The 17,653-nt window shown below is 39.2% G+C and overlaps 1 protein-coding gene across 2 annotated transcripts; it reads left to right on the forward strand.

Annotated features, from left to right (window-relative positions):
* Positions 1-2,475, forward strand: LOC130418032 (mannose-binding protein-like). 2 transcript variants are annotated; one of them, XM_056743967.1, is made up of 5 exons: positions 1-158; positions 414-612; positions 753-812; positions 1,831-1,914; positions 2,026-2,475. In XM_056743967.1, the coding sequence occupies exons 2-5, from the start codon at positions 417-419 to the stop codon at positions 2,397-2,399; spliced, it is 714 nt and encodes a 237-aa protein (XP_056599945.1). In that variant the 5' UTR covers positions 1-158; positions 414-416; the 3' UTR covers positions 2,400-2,475. The 2 variants fall into 2 exon arrangements, with proteins under 2 accessions (XP_056599945.1, XP_056599946.1); XM_056743968.1 differs by having other exon boundaries at positions 2-158; positions 417-612.
* Positions 2,476-17,653: the final 15,178 nt, after the last annotated feature.

Raw genomic sequence — 17,653 nt, forward strand, 5'->3', positions numbered from 1 at the left:
TTTTTCAGTTTAAATCAGTCATACATTCTGAGACTGACAGAACTGTACACATCTCAAACTGACTGAAGTTAAACCTTTAGTTCATTGTAATATAGGAGCCTGTATACGTCTCTGTCTACAGATATTTTTCATTGGTGACCTCAAGGACTGATCTTAAGGTAAGGTTTATCCAACAATACATTTTAAAATCAGAACTAATGTAAATATTAGTCAGTTTTGGTTGCTTTCACAAAATACTTTTGGTGACTTTTATGTGAGGGATTTTATGAAGTGTTCACCAGAGAAAATGTTTCATGTATTTCTCCTGTTGACCTTACTGGAACCGAAGCTAACTGTTTAAAATAACAATTTAAAAAAGCGGAAGAAAGTGTTTAGAAAGAATGAAAGTATTCCATTTTTTCCATGTTGTACAGCAGATGACAATGTTAAAGCAGTATTTATGTGCTGCTGTGCTGCTCCTGATAATGTTTGGGCTGGATGATCTATCAGCCGCCTCTGAGAGCAGCTGTCCAGTCTCAGCTGGGGTGCCAGGCTTACCGGGACTAAACGGAAGCCCTGGACGGGACGGCAGAGATGGAAGAGATGGGCTTCCTGGGCCCAAAGGCGATCCAGGTTTATTCACTTTGTATCTTTATTTATCGTGTAAGCGATGTTCAGTTTGACCGTGTGATGATATACTTAACAGCCTTTGTTGTCGTGCTTAAAACGAAAGGTGGCAATTAAGATCTTTAATGGTTGCTCTCTCGCTGCAGGAGTTAGTGCTCATGGACCTCCAGGTGCAATGGGACCAGCCGGTCCAAAAGGAGAGGAAGGTAATTCTGATTTGCCAGGAGAAATAAAACACAGAAAAAACGATTTTTAAAGGATTTTAAATTTAATGCCAATTGAAAAAAAAGTGTGTTTTATGTACTAATAATACTGTTCATCTTTTTAGGCTAAACAAAATGTAAACATGAAGACAAACAAATGTAATACCATGTGAACAACAAATCTCACTGCAGAAACTTACTGAATTTATGATGTGGCTAATTTTGGCTAAAGGCCATTGCACATCGCACGTAATAATATTAATACGACCTCATGTTTTGTCAATCACATTTACACACTGACTCCGATATTTTTGTCCTCCGCTAAAAATTTGGACTGGGTTAGAATTTCTATGTTTTTCGCATCAGTAGAAAGCATTTTGAGAGGCATTTTGACGACTCGGAGACACTGTACAAACAGTGTCATACGAATTCGTACGACCTTGACCTCACACATTTTAGAACGATTTGTTTTCGTTAGGTTTAGGAGCGGAGTCAGGGAAGGAGCTTCAGTATTGCAATTTTTCCAGTAATCGTGCGGTTTGAATGGTATGCAAACGTATGATTTCTAATTAACCAACTTCTAGTCGTACGATCAGGTAGAAATAAATAAGGCTGAATAAACAATAATCATAAATCATTGTTATAATAGAATAGATAACTTGATATAACTATTACATTATTATTTCTTATCAATGATCCCCTGTAAATATTATGTAAATGGGAAATATACATTTTACATTTATTCATTTGGCAGATGCTTTTATCCAAAGCGTCTTACAAGTAGGGTGCAGTGGGCAGCTATCACTGCAGAGCAAACAGGGGTAAGGTGTCTTGCTCAAGGACACTTCAGTCATTTCCTGGTGGCACTGAGAATTGAACCATCAACCTTCTTTCTAAGAATCAAACTCTCTCACGACTAGACCATAACTAGCCCCAATTGTTATCTAGCTAGATTATTACAGTAACTTCACAGTCTTGTCCATATAATGCAAATGTTTCTCACTGTTTTCATCTTTTACAGGCAGTGATGTTCAAAGCACAATGATGGCAAAACTTCAGTCAGATGTCGAATACCTAACAAACAGAATCCCTGTCATAGGAAAAAGTAGACTACCTTACTTTAATAATAATTGTACAATGCATATTTGTTTTAATTCACGTAAAAAATTACATCATCTAAAGCGGTTAACAATCTTTTTTATCTCTTTATGTTTAGTCTTTGAATTTCGCTGGATGAAGAAAGTGGGAAATAAATATTTTGTGAACAATGGGCTTGAGGGGAATTTCGAAAAGGCACAAAGCATCTGCTCTGACGCTGGGGCGAAAATTGTTCTGCCACGAAATGAAGATGAAAATAACGCGCTAGCGTCAATGCAATTTCCTGGACATTCAAGAATCTTCATCGGTGCAACAGACAAGGATAAGAGAGGCCGTTACCTTGATATGTCTAACCAACCTCTAACTTTCACCAATTGGAAAGTATATAAACCGAATTATGATAAGGGGGCAGAGGACTGTGTAGTTGTTAAAGATGCTGTATGGAATTACTTTAGTTGTTCTCTTAAGGCTGCTGTGGTGTGTGAACTATAAACTGAAAGGTGAAACATTTAAGAAGGATTTGAATAATTCTGTATGTGTATGTCAGAATAAAGATTAAACAAGTAAATCAGTGTGTAAAGCTGTCTCATAAAAAGCAAAGCCTCGTCATTTTGGGAGATTCCATGATAATGTCAACCATAAAAGGAATAAAATATTTTTTATCAAAACGTTTTTACCATGACAGGTCACATGTCAATATTTGGTGGTTAATTCCCCATGTGAAGTATTTCTTAGACTTTCTATAGCCTTCTATTGTGTTTTAAGTGAATTGTGTCAGATATGTGAACAGTCACATCTATCATAATCCTAATAAATGGGCACATGCAAATCAAAATTTTGTAATGTTGTGTTGGGTTTCACTGTCGTGTTTCTATATCATATTCAACTTTCCTGTGGCTCAGTGGTAAGAGCATGGCGCTAACAACGCCAAGGTCATGGTTTGCACATACTTTGTAACAAAATATATATGATAATACAATGTAAGTCGCTTTGGAAAAAAGCGTCTGCCAAATGCGTAAATGTAAAATGTTGAGTATTATTGCTTCTGGTTTGCAAAATTTCACTTTTAGATGTTGCTCTAGATTTAGCAGCCCATTACTGTAAATTTTTTATACCACAGTACCGCATTTCTACATTTTAGTACAACACTGCGTTTTTAATGCACTCTGAGTCATTTTGATTGAGCGGGAATATGCATGGTAATAATACAGGATTGCTGTAAATCGTGCTTTACCCATTGTCAAGTCACACAGAGCAAAACTCCAGGCTGCAGATGAAGGAGGACAATAGATTTGTGGTAGTTTGGTTTATTTTATGTGTTTCAAGCAAACCATTTCTTTTTAGTATTTTGTACAATTGTTTGCATGGTATTGTTTTAAATGTGGACTGAGACTGAAAATTTTACCAATGAAAGTTGCAATCGCCCTCAGAAATTAAACCTACAGAGTTAGGTGTAAATCTGTGGCTTTAACCCGCTTTTCACATCTTAATCAATGGATATTGGGTTATTTTAACCAAATGAGGGTTTTGTTTCTGTCGAAATTATTTCAGGTGTGTTTACAAAGGTAAGGAAGGTTAAATGACTGTATATGTTATAAGATATGTGTCTGTTTGTGTTTAAATTTATTAGTTGCATCTCCTTTTAAATGTTGAAAATTATTGTTCTTCGTCAGTTCATTGTAGCTAAAGCAATAACAGATGTTAAATAAAACCTTATATTAAAGTTTAACTTAATATTCTTTCACCATTCCAGCACAATTTGTACTTGTTTCTATGACTTACATATTTAGTTATATGTGTATTTTTATTTGTTACAGTCTGACCATTGCTTGTTTAGCTGGGTGGGTCATCTGTAATGTTCCCAGTCAATCCGTCCAGGTTTAGGATGTCTAGCTATGACTGCGAGTCATGCAGTTTCTCGACCATGCGTCAATGAAATGATTCAATGTAATTATTTTTGATGCAAACATTGTTTATATTGTCTTTTGATTCATAATCCAATTCTAAAGTATAGAAGTTTTACAATATTAATAACTATAGATTTATATATAGCGCCCCTTGCCCTCCTATGATATCCTGACCTAAATTCTATAGGGTGGAGCACCGGATCCTTATTATTATCTCTCGACAATGTATTAAATCTCCCTCTCTGTTAACTTGGATAATAAATAAATGACCTACAGAAATTTAAGTTAAAGAGATGTTTTTATAAAATAGAAACTTTTATACCGTTTTCCTGTAGCTCAGTGGTAAGAGCATTGTGTTAACAACGCAAGGTTGTGGGTTTGAACCCAGGGGATTGCAAATAACTATGTAAAATGTATAGGATAAAGCAATGTAAGTCGCTTTCGGCTGCTAAATGCCTGAATGTAAATGTAAATGAAATAAAACAAATGAAGGTTACCTACAAATCAATAGAATTGTGATGATGTGTATCTCTAGATTTCAGGTAGGAATAATCCCTAAAAAAATTGAACACTAATCAAACTCAAATAGAGAGATGTACAGCTGGAAATAATAACTATACCGAAAAAATAAACCAGATATATCCCCTAGGGAATATTAACCCCGAAAACCTGATATTTTCAATCCACCTTGTGTTTTTTTCACTTGTCAGATAGGTTTGCACTAGGGTGACCACCCGTCCCGCGTAGCGCGTGCGTGCACAGCGTTTGAAGCCCAATTCATGCGTCCCGCAAATTGAGACCGTGTCACGCATAATCAAAGCTTGATCAAAAAAAAGTTGGTCGCTCTATATCCTCGAGCCCCAGACAGCCAAACGAACATCACTTGACAGTTCAGCACGCTACTGTTGCCACACCCACCCCTCAGATGAACTGCTGACTAGGTTGTTCCGTTGTTGTCGTCATAACAGCGCGCGCACATTCACACACTGGGAAGGAACTTTTAGATGCGCGCTCCAATTTGAAAAATGGAGAAAGAGAGTCTGAGCCAGGGCCGATTCTAGGTTTTCAATATTAGGGGGCTCAGCCTCCAATGAGGATATATATAGAGAGAGAGAGAGACACACTCTAATCACCACATATTGTATACGTTACTAAAATAAATAATTAATAAAGAATATGCAGAAAAGCATAAATACAAGTTATTGTTATTCAAATGAATATCACATTAATCGGTCAATCTGCAACATTTATATTTCAAAGTGACAACAACAGTCACAAATCCATAAAATAAAGTGTCACAATCAGCTGCTGAATCATTATTTAGTAAGAATAACTTAATATGTTTCCCTGCCATTGATTCTGTTTAGCACTAGCGCTACTCTCTGCATGACTGTGTGTTCATCTATTACCTCCACAATATGTTTTCAATTAATGATAAAAATACTGAAGCGTCTGAAAAACGACATAGAGCTTCTGTACACTTTTATTTCCTCTGAACTCAGAACAATGAATAACACTGCCGCACCGGGCTGAACTACAGTAACTCTTATCTGCCAGTCCTCTTTCCGGAGCTGTCAAAACTACCGTCGACTCTCTATAACTGTAGCACTTCATCATTAATGACACTTTCTGTGCGCTACAATATCATCTTGATCGTCGAGGTATGCCGTCATTGGTGTTTAGTGCTTTCATTTGGCTTGAGGTAAAGTTAACAAATAGTTAACGAGGGGTGAACGCATATAAAACTTTTAAACAGTGGATGGGAAAGGGTCTTGTATCGATTCCACATCATATTAAGATGCATTTATAACTAAGAATGGCAAAAATGCAGATGTCATGTTAATGAACACACCTTATAAAGTTACTCTGCTAATGACGTTAACTCCAATGTGCTACTGTGTGAACTGAAGAATGCGCTAAATAACGCAGCCTAACGCCGTTTTCATAATAAGAGTTTTAAAGGGGGCTATAAATCGATCTCGAATTCTTGTACAGATTACATTACACACAATATTTTAGGGGGGGCTCAGCTAGAACTTTAGGGGGGCTTTAGCTCCCCTAAAAAGGGCCTAGCAATGCACTGGTCTGAGCCATTAATTAAAAAGAGAAGGTGTGGGTACAAGAAAGACTGGGGAAATTAAATAGCTAAAGTAAATCGTTAGTGGAAGTGCATTTGTCAATTCATTGAATGTTCAAAATATTGTGAATCTTTATTTAAAAAATATATACATTGGCTGGCCTATTCATGAGCATACATCAGCAATTACACATGTTTAGGGGAATAGGGCATTAACATACCATGTAAGTGGTATGTGCTAGAAATGGGAAAACCACTATCTGTGAATCTGTCTGGGGAGTGGGGGCACCGCCGCGCCAGCCAGTGTCCCTCATTGTCCCTCAGAAACATACCCCTTGTCCCCCCTTGGGCTTATTAGCAGGTGGTCACCCTAGTTTGCACCCGCACTCCAACCTGCAGATATGTGCAGCACATCACTTCTCTTATCCATAGGGGGGCTAAACATTTATTCACCCAATCAACCCAGTATAATCAAGCTATAAGTAACAGGCCAGTGAGCGTTGTGGACCTTTAGGGAAAGGGTTTGAAGGATAATCCGGTATTTAAGGCAGTTATAACCTTATTAGAGTTTACAGGACTAGACCACAGGGTTTAATGTATGAGGAGGGTCATGATGCTCCTTCCCATCTAAGAGGTTGAGGAGACCAGTGCGGAAACTGGATCATCTGAACACTCTGCGCCAGCTGAAGCTTGGGCTCTGATCCTCCGAGATGGATAGGGTGTTACAAGGTCCTTTTTTTAGCAACACAGATTCATCACCCATGTGCGCAAGATACACAGTAGGTGGCGTTAATACTCCTAAAGAGTGAACAGCCATTGCACAAAAAGAAGAAGAAGTATAATCAAGTATGATGGCAGAAACCCACGTTTTTACCCAGTGCACATAAACCAAACTTCAACATTGAAAAAACTTCTTAAAGTGGACACGCATATAAATATATACTTTTTGCATATACCAGCCTATCAAAGAAACAGTGTTATATTAACTGCAAAAATAACGCATTAACCTGTTAATAGGTAAAAATTATAAAACAAAGTAAACATACTAAAAAGCTTCCCTTATGAGGGGGCTACATGTACAAAAACTGAAATCTTGCTCTCTATGAGTGACTGCACAAACGCTTTTTATCTTTACAGCTTGCACATTGTTTTATATGTGACAATATATGACCCTCTATGAATCCGGCATTTTACTAACATTGGATTTACTAAGTGACTTCACCCAATGTCTTCTGTACATCCCATTGAGAAATAAAACTAATCCACAGCGTCTTCAGAGGATCAGATAATGGGAGTCAATAAATACTTATCTTGCATCCAACAACAAACACCTTGTGTGAGGGTTTTGCTCTGGACTATATCGTTGGGCCACTAGAGGTCACTATTGTGTCATATATAAGTGTCATTGTTTAAACGTGTCTCCTCATTAGGTGGCCCCAGCATGACAGAATATCCAAGCCAAACATGAATCCAATGGCAGAAGACCCACACAAAGTCTTGGCCACGGTAGTTCAACACGACTCAATGGTAAGACGACATGAGACTGCTCTAGCACAACAAGAGAGTTTGATGACAACAGGAGCAGTCGACTCTGTAGTACCTCCTAGGCCTATTCCCCTAGCAGAACCTTGTCTACTTCCACCACAGCGCTTCTCAGGTTATCCTGGATCATGTGACGGATTCCTCACCCAGTGTTCCCTCACGTTTGAACTGCAGCCGACATCATTTCCCTCAGACCGGGCCAAAATATATTCATATATTCATTCTTATATAATCACCCTCCTTTCGGGCAAGGCACTCTCCTCTGCAACATCGGTGTGGAAGGCACAGGAACCATGTTCTACAAGCTTTGATAGGTTTGAGGGGGAGTTCAAACGAGTTTTCGACAATCCCCTCAGTGGCTCCTGTATCTACAACAAGGCCGTGGTAGCGTTGCCGATTATGCCATTCACTTTTGAATATTAGCAGCAGGAAGTGGGTGGAATGACGAGGCTCTTATGGTGTGCTTCCTAAACGGATTGTCAGGGGTGATTAAGGATGATTTAGCATTCCAAGAACTAGCAAGGAACCTCCAGATACTAATAGACTATGCCACACAGCTGGATAACCGCCTGAGAGAGAGACATCAAGTTCGCTTTGCCTTCCTTAATCCACCTACTGATGCTACCCGTGTTCCCGAGCCAACAATGCTTCAAGAGACCCCAGAGCCCATGCAGTTGGGAAGGACTCGGCTCTCTTCCTCAGGATGAGATCGTCGCATGAGAGAACAATTAAAGACTGTCTTTAATCAGCCCCGCGCAGGAAAGGAAGGACTGTAACGGGAGTCACACGTTCAGATTCACCATTTAACACTGACTGTTTCTTCCGGTCACCCTCACTTGGGGAGATCACAGACATGATCTGTACGCTTTTATTGATTCTGGTGCAGCTGGGAATTTCATGGATATTTCCCTGGCCAACAACCTCCAGATTCCTACAGAGTTCATTCCTGAACCTCTTACGGTAACTGCGCTGGATGGCAGACCCTTAGCCCCAGGGAAAATTACTCACCTCACCTCTATGCTTGGGCTCACCACGGACATACACCATGAGAAACTTAGTTTTCACCTCATTCAATCCCCTGAGTTCCCCATGATCTAGGGCCATCTCTGGCTCCTCCAGCACAGCCCACGCTTTGATTGGACCACTGATACCGTTATCAACTGGAGTCCCAATTGTCAAACTGCCTGCTTGACACAAACTCTTCCCAAACATGTCATTGAGTCTCAAGAAACCACAGATATCTCCCGAGTTCCATCCCAGCACCATCATCTCAAGACAGTGTTCTGCAAGAGAAGAGCTACTGCTCTGCCACCTCACCGGCCATTCACGTAGCAGTGTGAAATCATTTGTAAATTTGGCAATTAAAATACATAGTTTTGGTCTTAGTTGAGCTTGTGTCTTAAAGTTAAAGCATTTTAAATTTGTGTTAAATGTATGCATTTTGTGTCAAAGCAAAAAGAAATGTGTTAATTGTATTGCCTACACAGCCAGATGTTGTGATAACTGTGTTGGAAAATAAATCACAGCAATTGAAAAAAACTTTAATATAACGGACAGCCTAAAACAGATGTGTTTATTCACAGGACGACTCTGTTAATCCAGAATGTGATGCGACATACAGTTCTGTGATTAAACTTCACCAGACTAAAGCTGTAAGTGAATTCATAACATCAAACAGAGACAGACTCATAATGGACGTCTGATGTCCGTAGTTTATTCAGTAGCATTTGTGTTAATATTCAGTGTGATTTTATGTGTCTCACAGACGCGATTTCTTTAAGACTGCAAGGGAAGCTCAGCTTCCCCTATAATTGTCAAAAAATGAATGGGCAAATATATGTACTATTATGTTAACATTTTATTGACTAAAAATGCGTTAAACACGTTCATCTCGAACGAAAACAATTTCATTCAGAATCAGCTACTTAGGTCGGCTGACTCGATTTCCTTCTCATTCATTCCCGTAGCGTACAGTGCATTACTCTGTTGAAGCCCAGCGTCCATTGACTTCAATGGGGCTGCTTTAAACCGTTTTTTTCAGTGCTTAGAAACAAAACGACCGTTATTGGATTATTGGATAATGCTGCGATTATGTCCCGCCCACGGACGCTCAGCATCTGAATGGAGGAGTGGACTGGCACGGACTCTGAGCGTCTGCGTGATGAGTGGAGGGTCTGTCATCTCTTTTTAATCCACTTTTATGTCCTAAAACGCTCGTTTTTTGGGGTCGACAGCTTATAAAAACGTATTTCTTTTTTTTTTTAGCTTGTTTGCTATACACATTATCACATATCAGCTTTTAGACATTGTTTTTTGTTATAAATCATAAATGACAAGGAGGCGGCAGCTTCTCGCAATGCAAAGAGACATTTGGTGTGGTCTTCAGATTATGACGCGTATCACTCTGTGTCTCCATTTCCAACTCAGTCCCATCGTGGATTTTGCATGTGTAGTCGAAAGACAAACTGCTGCAACCTTCATCGTATATTTCACACAATTTCACACCACATTCATTGTTTCAGTTTAACTTAATTCCCACATTTCCTCCCGTTGAGTTAAATATATATATATATATATATATATATATTAGATTGTTTGTTCATTAATTCATATAGTCTGAACAAGCCAGCTAGCAAACTGCACACGATGGCAGACAGTGCTAATATTGTCGACCTGATTTTGGCAAAGCCATTAGAAAGTCTTCCTTACAAGGAGAAACTCAGAATTAAACAGCAGGGCAGATCAACACCTAAGATTGATTTAGTGCAAAAGATAGGGAAAAGTAACTTTTCAGCTCTCCTGGTATGACAAAGTTAGCTGGCTGACTGGAAGTGCTGTGAAAAAGAAAATGTACTGCTGGCCATGTCTCTTGATGAAACCATCTCATGGATGTGTTGTTTGGTCAAAATTGGGGTTTGGAGATCTGTCAAACTTTGACAGGGCATATAAACGGCATGAAAATAGCAATGAACATGTGAGTGCATGTGCAAGATTAAGTTGCATGGGCAGGATCAGGGTTGAGCATGCAATCAATGAAGGTGCTCGCATTTAAGTGGCTAAACATAATGAAACTGTTAAACAAAACAGGGCCTTCCTAAACCACCTTATTGATGTGACATCCTTGCTTGGCTGGCAGGAGCTGTCATTTAGGGGACATGATGAGAGTAGTGAATCATCCAACAAGGGGAATTACAGAGAGTTCACAGAAACATTAGCTTAATATGACTCTGTCCTGTCCACACAATTCGAGTCCTCAACTGTGTTTTCTGGTATGTCACACACTATTCAAAATGACTTGATCTCTACTCTTGCAGCCACCATTCTTGATCGGATCAGAGATGAAATTCAGGATGCTCCCTTTTTTGGATGGCAGGTGGATGAAACCACTGATATATCCTACGTGCCCAACTCTCTGTCAATGTTCGCTATGTGGATAGTGCAGGTAAAATTCAGGAGCGCTTCATTGGATTTTTTTATGTTTCTGGGGGGCGAGATGCTCAGTCCGTTTTTGATGTTTTAATTGAGAACATGCAGGGCTACAATTTTAAGGATAAGCTTGTGGCACAGACCTATGATGGGGCTGCTGTCATGGCATCAGATCTCAATGGTCTGCAGGCCAAAGTGAAAGCAATAGCCCCAAGTGCAATGTTTGTCCATTGCTATGCACACAGACTGAATCTGGTGCTGTCACAGGGGGCCAAATGCTTGCCTGAGTGCAGAATTTTTTTTGCATCACTCTCTGGGTTTGCCACATTTTTCTCAAAATCCACAAAGAGGACGTCTTTTCTGGAGTCTGCAGGCTGCTCAAGGTTGCCCAGAAACGATCCTACTCGATGGAATTTCACATCACGGATAGTGAGCACTGTGGCAAACAATTATGATGGCCTCCTGCAGACATTTGATAACATCATTGCAGATACGACAATGGATGATGATACACTGGATTGAGCCAAAGGCTTCGTGAGGAAACTGGAGGATTTTGAGTTTGTGTTTATGTTGTACACATATGAACAAATCTTCTCTGAGACTGATGTGGTCTTTGATATTGCCCAGCAGAGAGCGATGGGTGTTCTTTACTGCAAGAAAAGAATTGAGTCTCATCTTGCATTTGTCAAAGAGAAGAGGTCAGAGGGGGCTTTCCAAGCTGTTTATAACAAAACAACAGATCTCACATCAGACCCAAGAGATGAGCCCATGAGAAAGCGCCATCTGACCCAATTGCAGGATCCCCAAGAGCGCTACAGAAATCTGTACATGGCCATCCTTGATAACATCTTGTAGCAGATTCTTCGACGTTTTTCAAATTTGGAAAGTATGCTTTTCTTAGAATTAATCAATCCGGGGAACTTTGATAACATGAGACAAGCATTTCCAGAGGAGGCCTTCCAATGTGTCCTGAAAAGTTATGGCCATCACTTTGATTCAGGGAGACTGAGGTCTGAACTTCAAGTCCTGTATTCAGATCAGGACTTGCAGAGTAACAGGGGAAAGCTGTGTGATTACTTGGTGTTCCTTAAAGACATGGAGTTGGACAGTGCAATGCCTCAGCTTTACAAACTGTTCTCATTAGTGGCAACAATTGGAGCTACATCTGTAGGTGTAGAAAGGAGCTTCTCCTGTTTAAAGCGGCTCAAGTCCTACACCCGTAACACAATGGGACAAAAAGGCCGTTTAAGCAGCCTAGCTCTGCTGGCCATTGAGAGGACACTGGTCAAGTCACTGGAAAAGACGCCTAGTTGGTACGACAGGGTTACAGAGCATTTTCTTGAAAAGGAACGTAGGGCAGAATATACATATAAATAAATGGACAATTTTTATGATTTAGGCCGAAAATGAGCTTCCCCTCTTTAAAAGATCAGCAGCCGCCACTGGTGTCTCATATTTCCAGTGTACTCCAGTATGTAAAGAGGAAAATGTGATCTACAGCTCTATGTGTGAACAGGTAAGATGTTAAAATAGTGTTAATGTTGTACATACTGACTGAAAATATTTAACATTTCATCTCATTTTATTACACAGGTGTCTGATCTAAATTGAATACTTGAGCAAAATATGAACACAGCGTGCAGAATTGTTGGTTTAAAAAGCTTTCTGTTGATTATCTTTATGTTGGTTGCTTGATTTTTTGGTTGCTTGAAACTTCATAAGAAGACATATTTGTTTTCTTGTCTGTTTCTGAATGACCGTCTAACATTTAGTTTTAAACTGTTTTACAGTGTGTTGAAATCAAAGCTGTTCACGCAAGCACCAATCCTGCCCAAAATACTCACAGACTTTGTATCAACAAAAGAAAAAGTTCAGCATCGGTTGAAGATCAACAAACACCTCTTTGTGTAAAAAACACATTTTAAAAACTTTAACATAAAAACTTTAACATTCTCATATATCGATTAAATCATTACAGTCATAATGGACTTATTTATTTGTCAATGTGACATTTTCCACATTATTTTACGTTTGCCAAGATGTTTTTATTCATAAGGTGGAATCAGGGGTGTTCATTGGAAGAGATAAGGGGCGAAGCCCCATGAAAATAACTTTTAACTCCAGACAAATAAGCGCATACATAAAGTATTAAATCTTGTATTACAGTCACTCTGCAAAAAAATACATTTTGAACTTTTCCTAAATACATGTATATATATATATGAGTGTTGTATTGTTCAAAAGTGAATATAAACTAGTTTTCTTTGCGGTGTTTGAGGTCTGAAAAATAAAAAATACAGAGCATCTTTTCTGTTATGTTGACCTGTTTCTCCAGTTTTCATATTCTACAAATCAATGCAAATAGAAACTTCAATTCAATTCAAGTTCATTTATATAGCGCTTTTCACAATGTGTATTGTTTCAAAGCAGCTTTACAGGGGCAAACAGGAAAGACTGAAAAGGTAAAACACGAGTAAGATCATTCTAATAAATGATATCTAATTTCTAAATAAGTAAATAAATGCAGTCTCCCGGTGAGCAGGCCACCACTGCCCTGCAGTGTCGAGGAACCCAAACTCCCATGATTGAACCAGGCTCAGCCGGCAGGGCCAGATCCCCTCTGATGTGTCATAGGTGCAATCAAACAGCTGACATGTGATTTAAGTTTAAGCATTTAATACCAAATATTGTAACTTCAGCATTAATAAGACAAATAGTCCGTCTTTGCTCTTGGTTGTGGATGAAGTGGTCTGAGCTGGGATGGTCTGATGGTCATATTTCTCTTGGCTGGTGGTGGAATCGCCTTAGATGGAGCTGGGATGGTCAGTCAGTCTGCAGCTGTATCTGGTGTAATCTCAAATTGGGGATGGGCATCTGTCGGTCGTCTGGACATGGTGGAACTTCTTCCTACCTCGGGATGGGCATCCCGAGGCAGAGGCAGAAAGAGAATAATTAGCGTAGCTGTTCATTAACTATTCATTAAGTGAAGGCTTGGCTGAAAAGATGTGTCTTTAATCTAGATTTAAATTGGGAGAATGTGTCTGACCCTCGAATAGTATCAGGAAGACTATTCCAGAGTTTAGGTGCTACGTATGAGAAAGCTTGTCCCCCTTTGGTGGATTTAGTTATTCTAGGAGTTATCAAAAGTCCTAAGTTTTGAGATCTTAGAGAGTGTGATGGGTTGTAATGTGATAAAAGCTCTGTTAAGTAAGGAGGGGCTAAACCGTTCAGGGCTTTGTAGGTAATTAAAAGAATTTTAAAATCAATACGATACTTAATGGGTAGCCAGTGAAGCGATGATAAAACTGGGGTTATGTGATCGTATTTTCTTGACCTAGTAAGAACTCTGGCAGCTGCATTCTGAACTAAGTGTAGTTTGTTTATCGATGATACAGGACAACCACTAAGTAGAGCATTACAATAGTCAAGCCGTGGGGTCACAAATGCATGAATAAGCTTTTCTGCGTCTGCAACACATAAACTATTTCGTAATTTGGCAACATTTCTAAGGTGGAAGAAGGCTGTTTTTGTGATATTTGAGATGTGATTTTTAAATGACAGGTTGCCGTCCAATATAACGCCTAGGTCTTTAACTGCATTTGTTGGAGTAACAGTGCAGCTTTCAATTTGCAGGTTGTAGTCGGAGATATTCTGTTTACATGAATTTGGTGCTATAAGTAATATTTCTGTTTTGCTAGAGGAAATTACTAGTCATCCAATGTTTTATATCTTCGATGCACTCTGCCAGTTTGGATAGCTTAAAGGAATCAACTGGTCTTGATGAGATATATAGCTGAGTATCATCTGCATAACAGTGAAAGCTAATTCCATGTTTTCTAATAATGTTGCCGAGGAGCAGCATGTATATGGAGAAAAGCAAGGGTCCTAAAACTGATCCCTGAGGTAATCCATAATTTACTTGCGTAAGTTTGACGATTTCGATTTAAATGGACGTATTGTGACCGTCTGTTAAGTAAGATCTGAACCATTTTAGTGCCTGTCCCTGAATACCGGTATAATTGTGTAAACGATCTAATAGTATTTTATGGTCTACAGTATCGAAAGCAGCACTAAGGTCAAGCAGGACTAAGAGTGAGATGTTACCTTTATCTGAAGCAATAAGGAGGTCATTTGTAATTCTAACGAGCGCAGTTTCATGGCTGTGATGCGGTCTAAAGCCAGACTGAAACTTTTCGTTCATGTCATTGTTTTGTAGAAAGGTACACAATTGAGTTGACAGTACTTTTTCTAGTATTTTAGACAAGTACGGGAGATTTGAAATCGGTCTATAGCTACCAAGTTCATTGGGGTTTAAGTTTGGTTTTTTGATAAGAGGCTTAATTACAGCCATCTTAAAGGGTCCTGGGACATGTCCTAGATTAATAGACGAGTTGATTATGTTACAAATGGGCTCAATTACAGCAGGTAGTAACTCTTTTAATAAAGTAGTCGGAATGGGGTCTAATAAGCATGTCGTCGGTTTGAATGTTGCAATAATTTTAATTAAATCTTCCTGATTTATAGGAGAAAAACCCTGTAGCTTTTCTTTTAGGGTGACGGATGAAACTAATTCTTCCGACACACTTGGATGTTTGGTTGATTTTTTTTTTGGTGGATTTTTTTGATTTTCTCAGTAAAAAACTTCATGAATTCATTGCTACCGAGGTGCGGCGGAATACCCAGGTCAGGTGGAGTCTGTTTGTTTGTTAGTTAAGCAATTGTACTAAATAAAAACCTTGGATTGTTTTTGTTAATTTCTATGATGTTACGGAAGTGCTCGGCTTTTGCTGCTTTTAGTGCCTTTTTGTAATTGCTTGCACTCTCTTTCCATGCAATTTTAAAGTTTCCATTTTTGCTCCAGTTTACCCGTTTCTCTTTTTAGGGCACGAGTGGTGTTATTATACCATGGTGCTATGTTCTTTTCATTTATCCTTTTTGACTTCATAGGTGCGACCGCTTCTAATGTATTAGAGAAAATAGTGCCCATGTTGCTAGTCATGTATTGGAGCGATTCTATATTAGTTGGAAAGGTTATTAAAGGAGTCAGATCTGGCAAGTTCTTTACGAAACTATCTTTAGTAGTTAAGGTGATTGTTCTACCCTGTGGATAACGAGATATACAACTGATTTCAGCAGTGCGCAGTGTACATATATATATATATAAAATGGTAATCAGAAACGTCGTCGCTTTGAGGTATAACATCGATATTGGTTAGATCGGCTCGTGAGATATAATCAAGTCTATCGTATGATTAAGTCGATGAGTAGGTCTATTGATGTATTGTGTTACACCACAAGAGAGAAGTAGTTCTTTAAACGCCACTGCTAATGGATCGTTAGCAATATCTCCGTGGATATTAAAATCTCCAACAATCAGTACTTTATCGACGTTAACCAATAGATCCGATAAGAAGTCTGCGAACTCCATCAGAAAATTAGTGTAAGGCCCAGGGGGTCTATACACAGTAGCCAATGTAAGAGAGACCAATGATTTTTTACTTTTGATTGGAACAATTATGTTCAACGCAAGAACTTCAAATGATTTAAATGTATGCATTGTTCTCCGAGTAACTGTAAGAAAGTCTCTAAAGATTGTTGCGACACCACCACCTCGACCAACCGGACGTGGCTAATGAATATAACCGTAGCTTGGTGGAGTAGACTCATTTAGACCGAAATAATCATTTGGCTTAAGCCAGGTTTCCGTTAGGCAAAGTATATCAAAACTGTTGTCTGTGATCATTTCATTAACAATAACTGCTTTTGGATTTAGTGATCTAATATTAAGTAACCCAAACGGTAGGCGTTGGTTTTGCTCATTAAATATATTGTCTTTTGGTTGAATCATGATAAGGTTTTTTATCTGACTTTTACATACATTTTTATTTGGTTGTATTATTCGGGGGACAGACACAGTCTCTATGCATTTGGAAGCAGTTACATTCTTAAGGTGAGAGCAACACAGACTATGGTTAAAATTTGTACTTACTAGTCAGATTGTGCGTAGCGTCTTTGAGATGTTGTCGGACAGAATTTCCGCTCCAATGGTGCTGGGGTGCAGCCCGTCGGGGCGGAAAAGCCTAGGTCGCTCCCAGAACAGATCAAAATTATTTACAAAGAGCAGCTTCTGTTCAATACACCATAACATTAACCAATTATTAAGTGTAAATAGTCTAATGAACTTTTCGTTCCCTCCTCGGTACGTAGGAACACTGATAACGTGGGCGATGCTTTGCGAACAGTATTGCCCAGACTCCTGAAATCCCTCTTTAGGATCTCTGACTGCCACATTCTCACATCATTCACCCCCGCATGCAGTACTACGGCTCCCACTCTTGCATCGTCCTTCAGAATCGCAGTTACCTGCGCAGAGACATCGAGAACACGGGCGCCAGGAAAACAAGATCACACTAGCTAGTTTCCATTACACGTGCATATTTAACGCGTTTAGTTGATTAACTAAAACCGCGTCATGATGTAAGAAATTGTGCATATGTCTGTTTTTTTTGCGCTGTCATCTGGCGCCCCTCCGGTCACCCGTGTCAGGTGCTGTGACTGTGTCACCTACGCCGTGACTGCTCTCCAGGAACCTGGCTCAGTGAAACTCTTCACAATATGAATCCTTATGAAGTTTTTCCCCAGTGAAGGTTTTTCTCCAGTATAGATCATGTGATGCTGCTTAACTGGCTCTAATACTCATCACACTCATCTTATGCACTTATTTCTCTTCATTATGGATTTCATAGCAATTCTTACCATAGTCATTCAATAAAAACATATTCCACAAAACAAAC

The sequence above is a fragment of the Triplophysa dalaica genome, chromosome 3, assembly GCF_015846415.1.
Source record: "Triplophysa dalaica isolate WHDGS20190420 chromosome 3, ASM1584641v1, whole genome shotgun sequence".
In the NCBI taxonomy this organism is placed as follows: domain Eukaryota; kingdom Metazoa; phylum Chordata; class Actinopteri; order Cypriniformes; family Nemacheilidae; genus Triplophysa; species Triplophysa dalaica.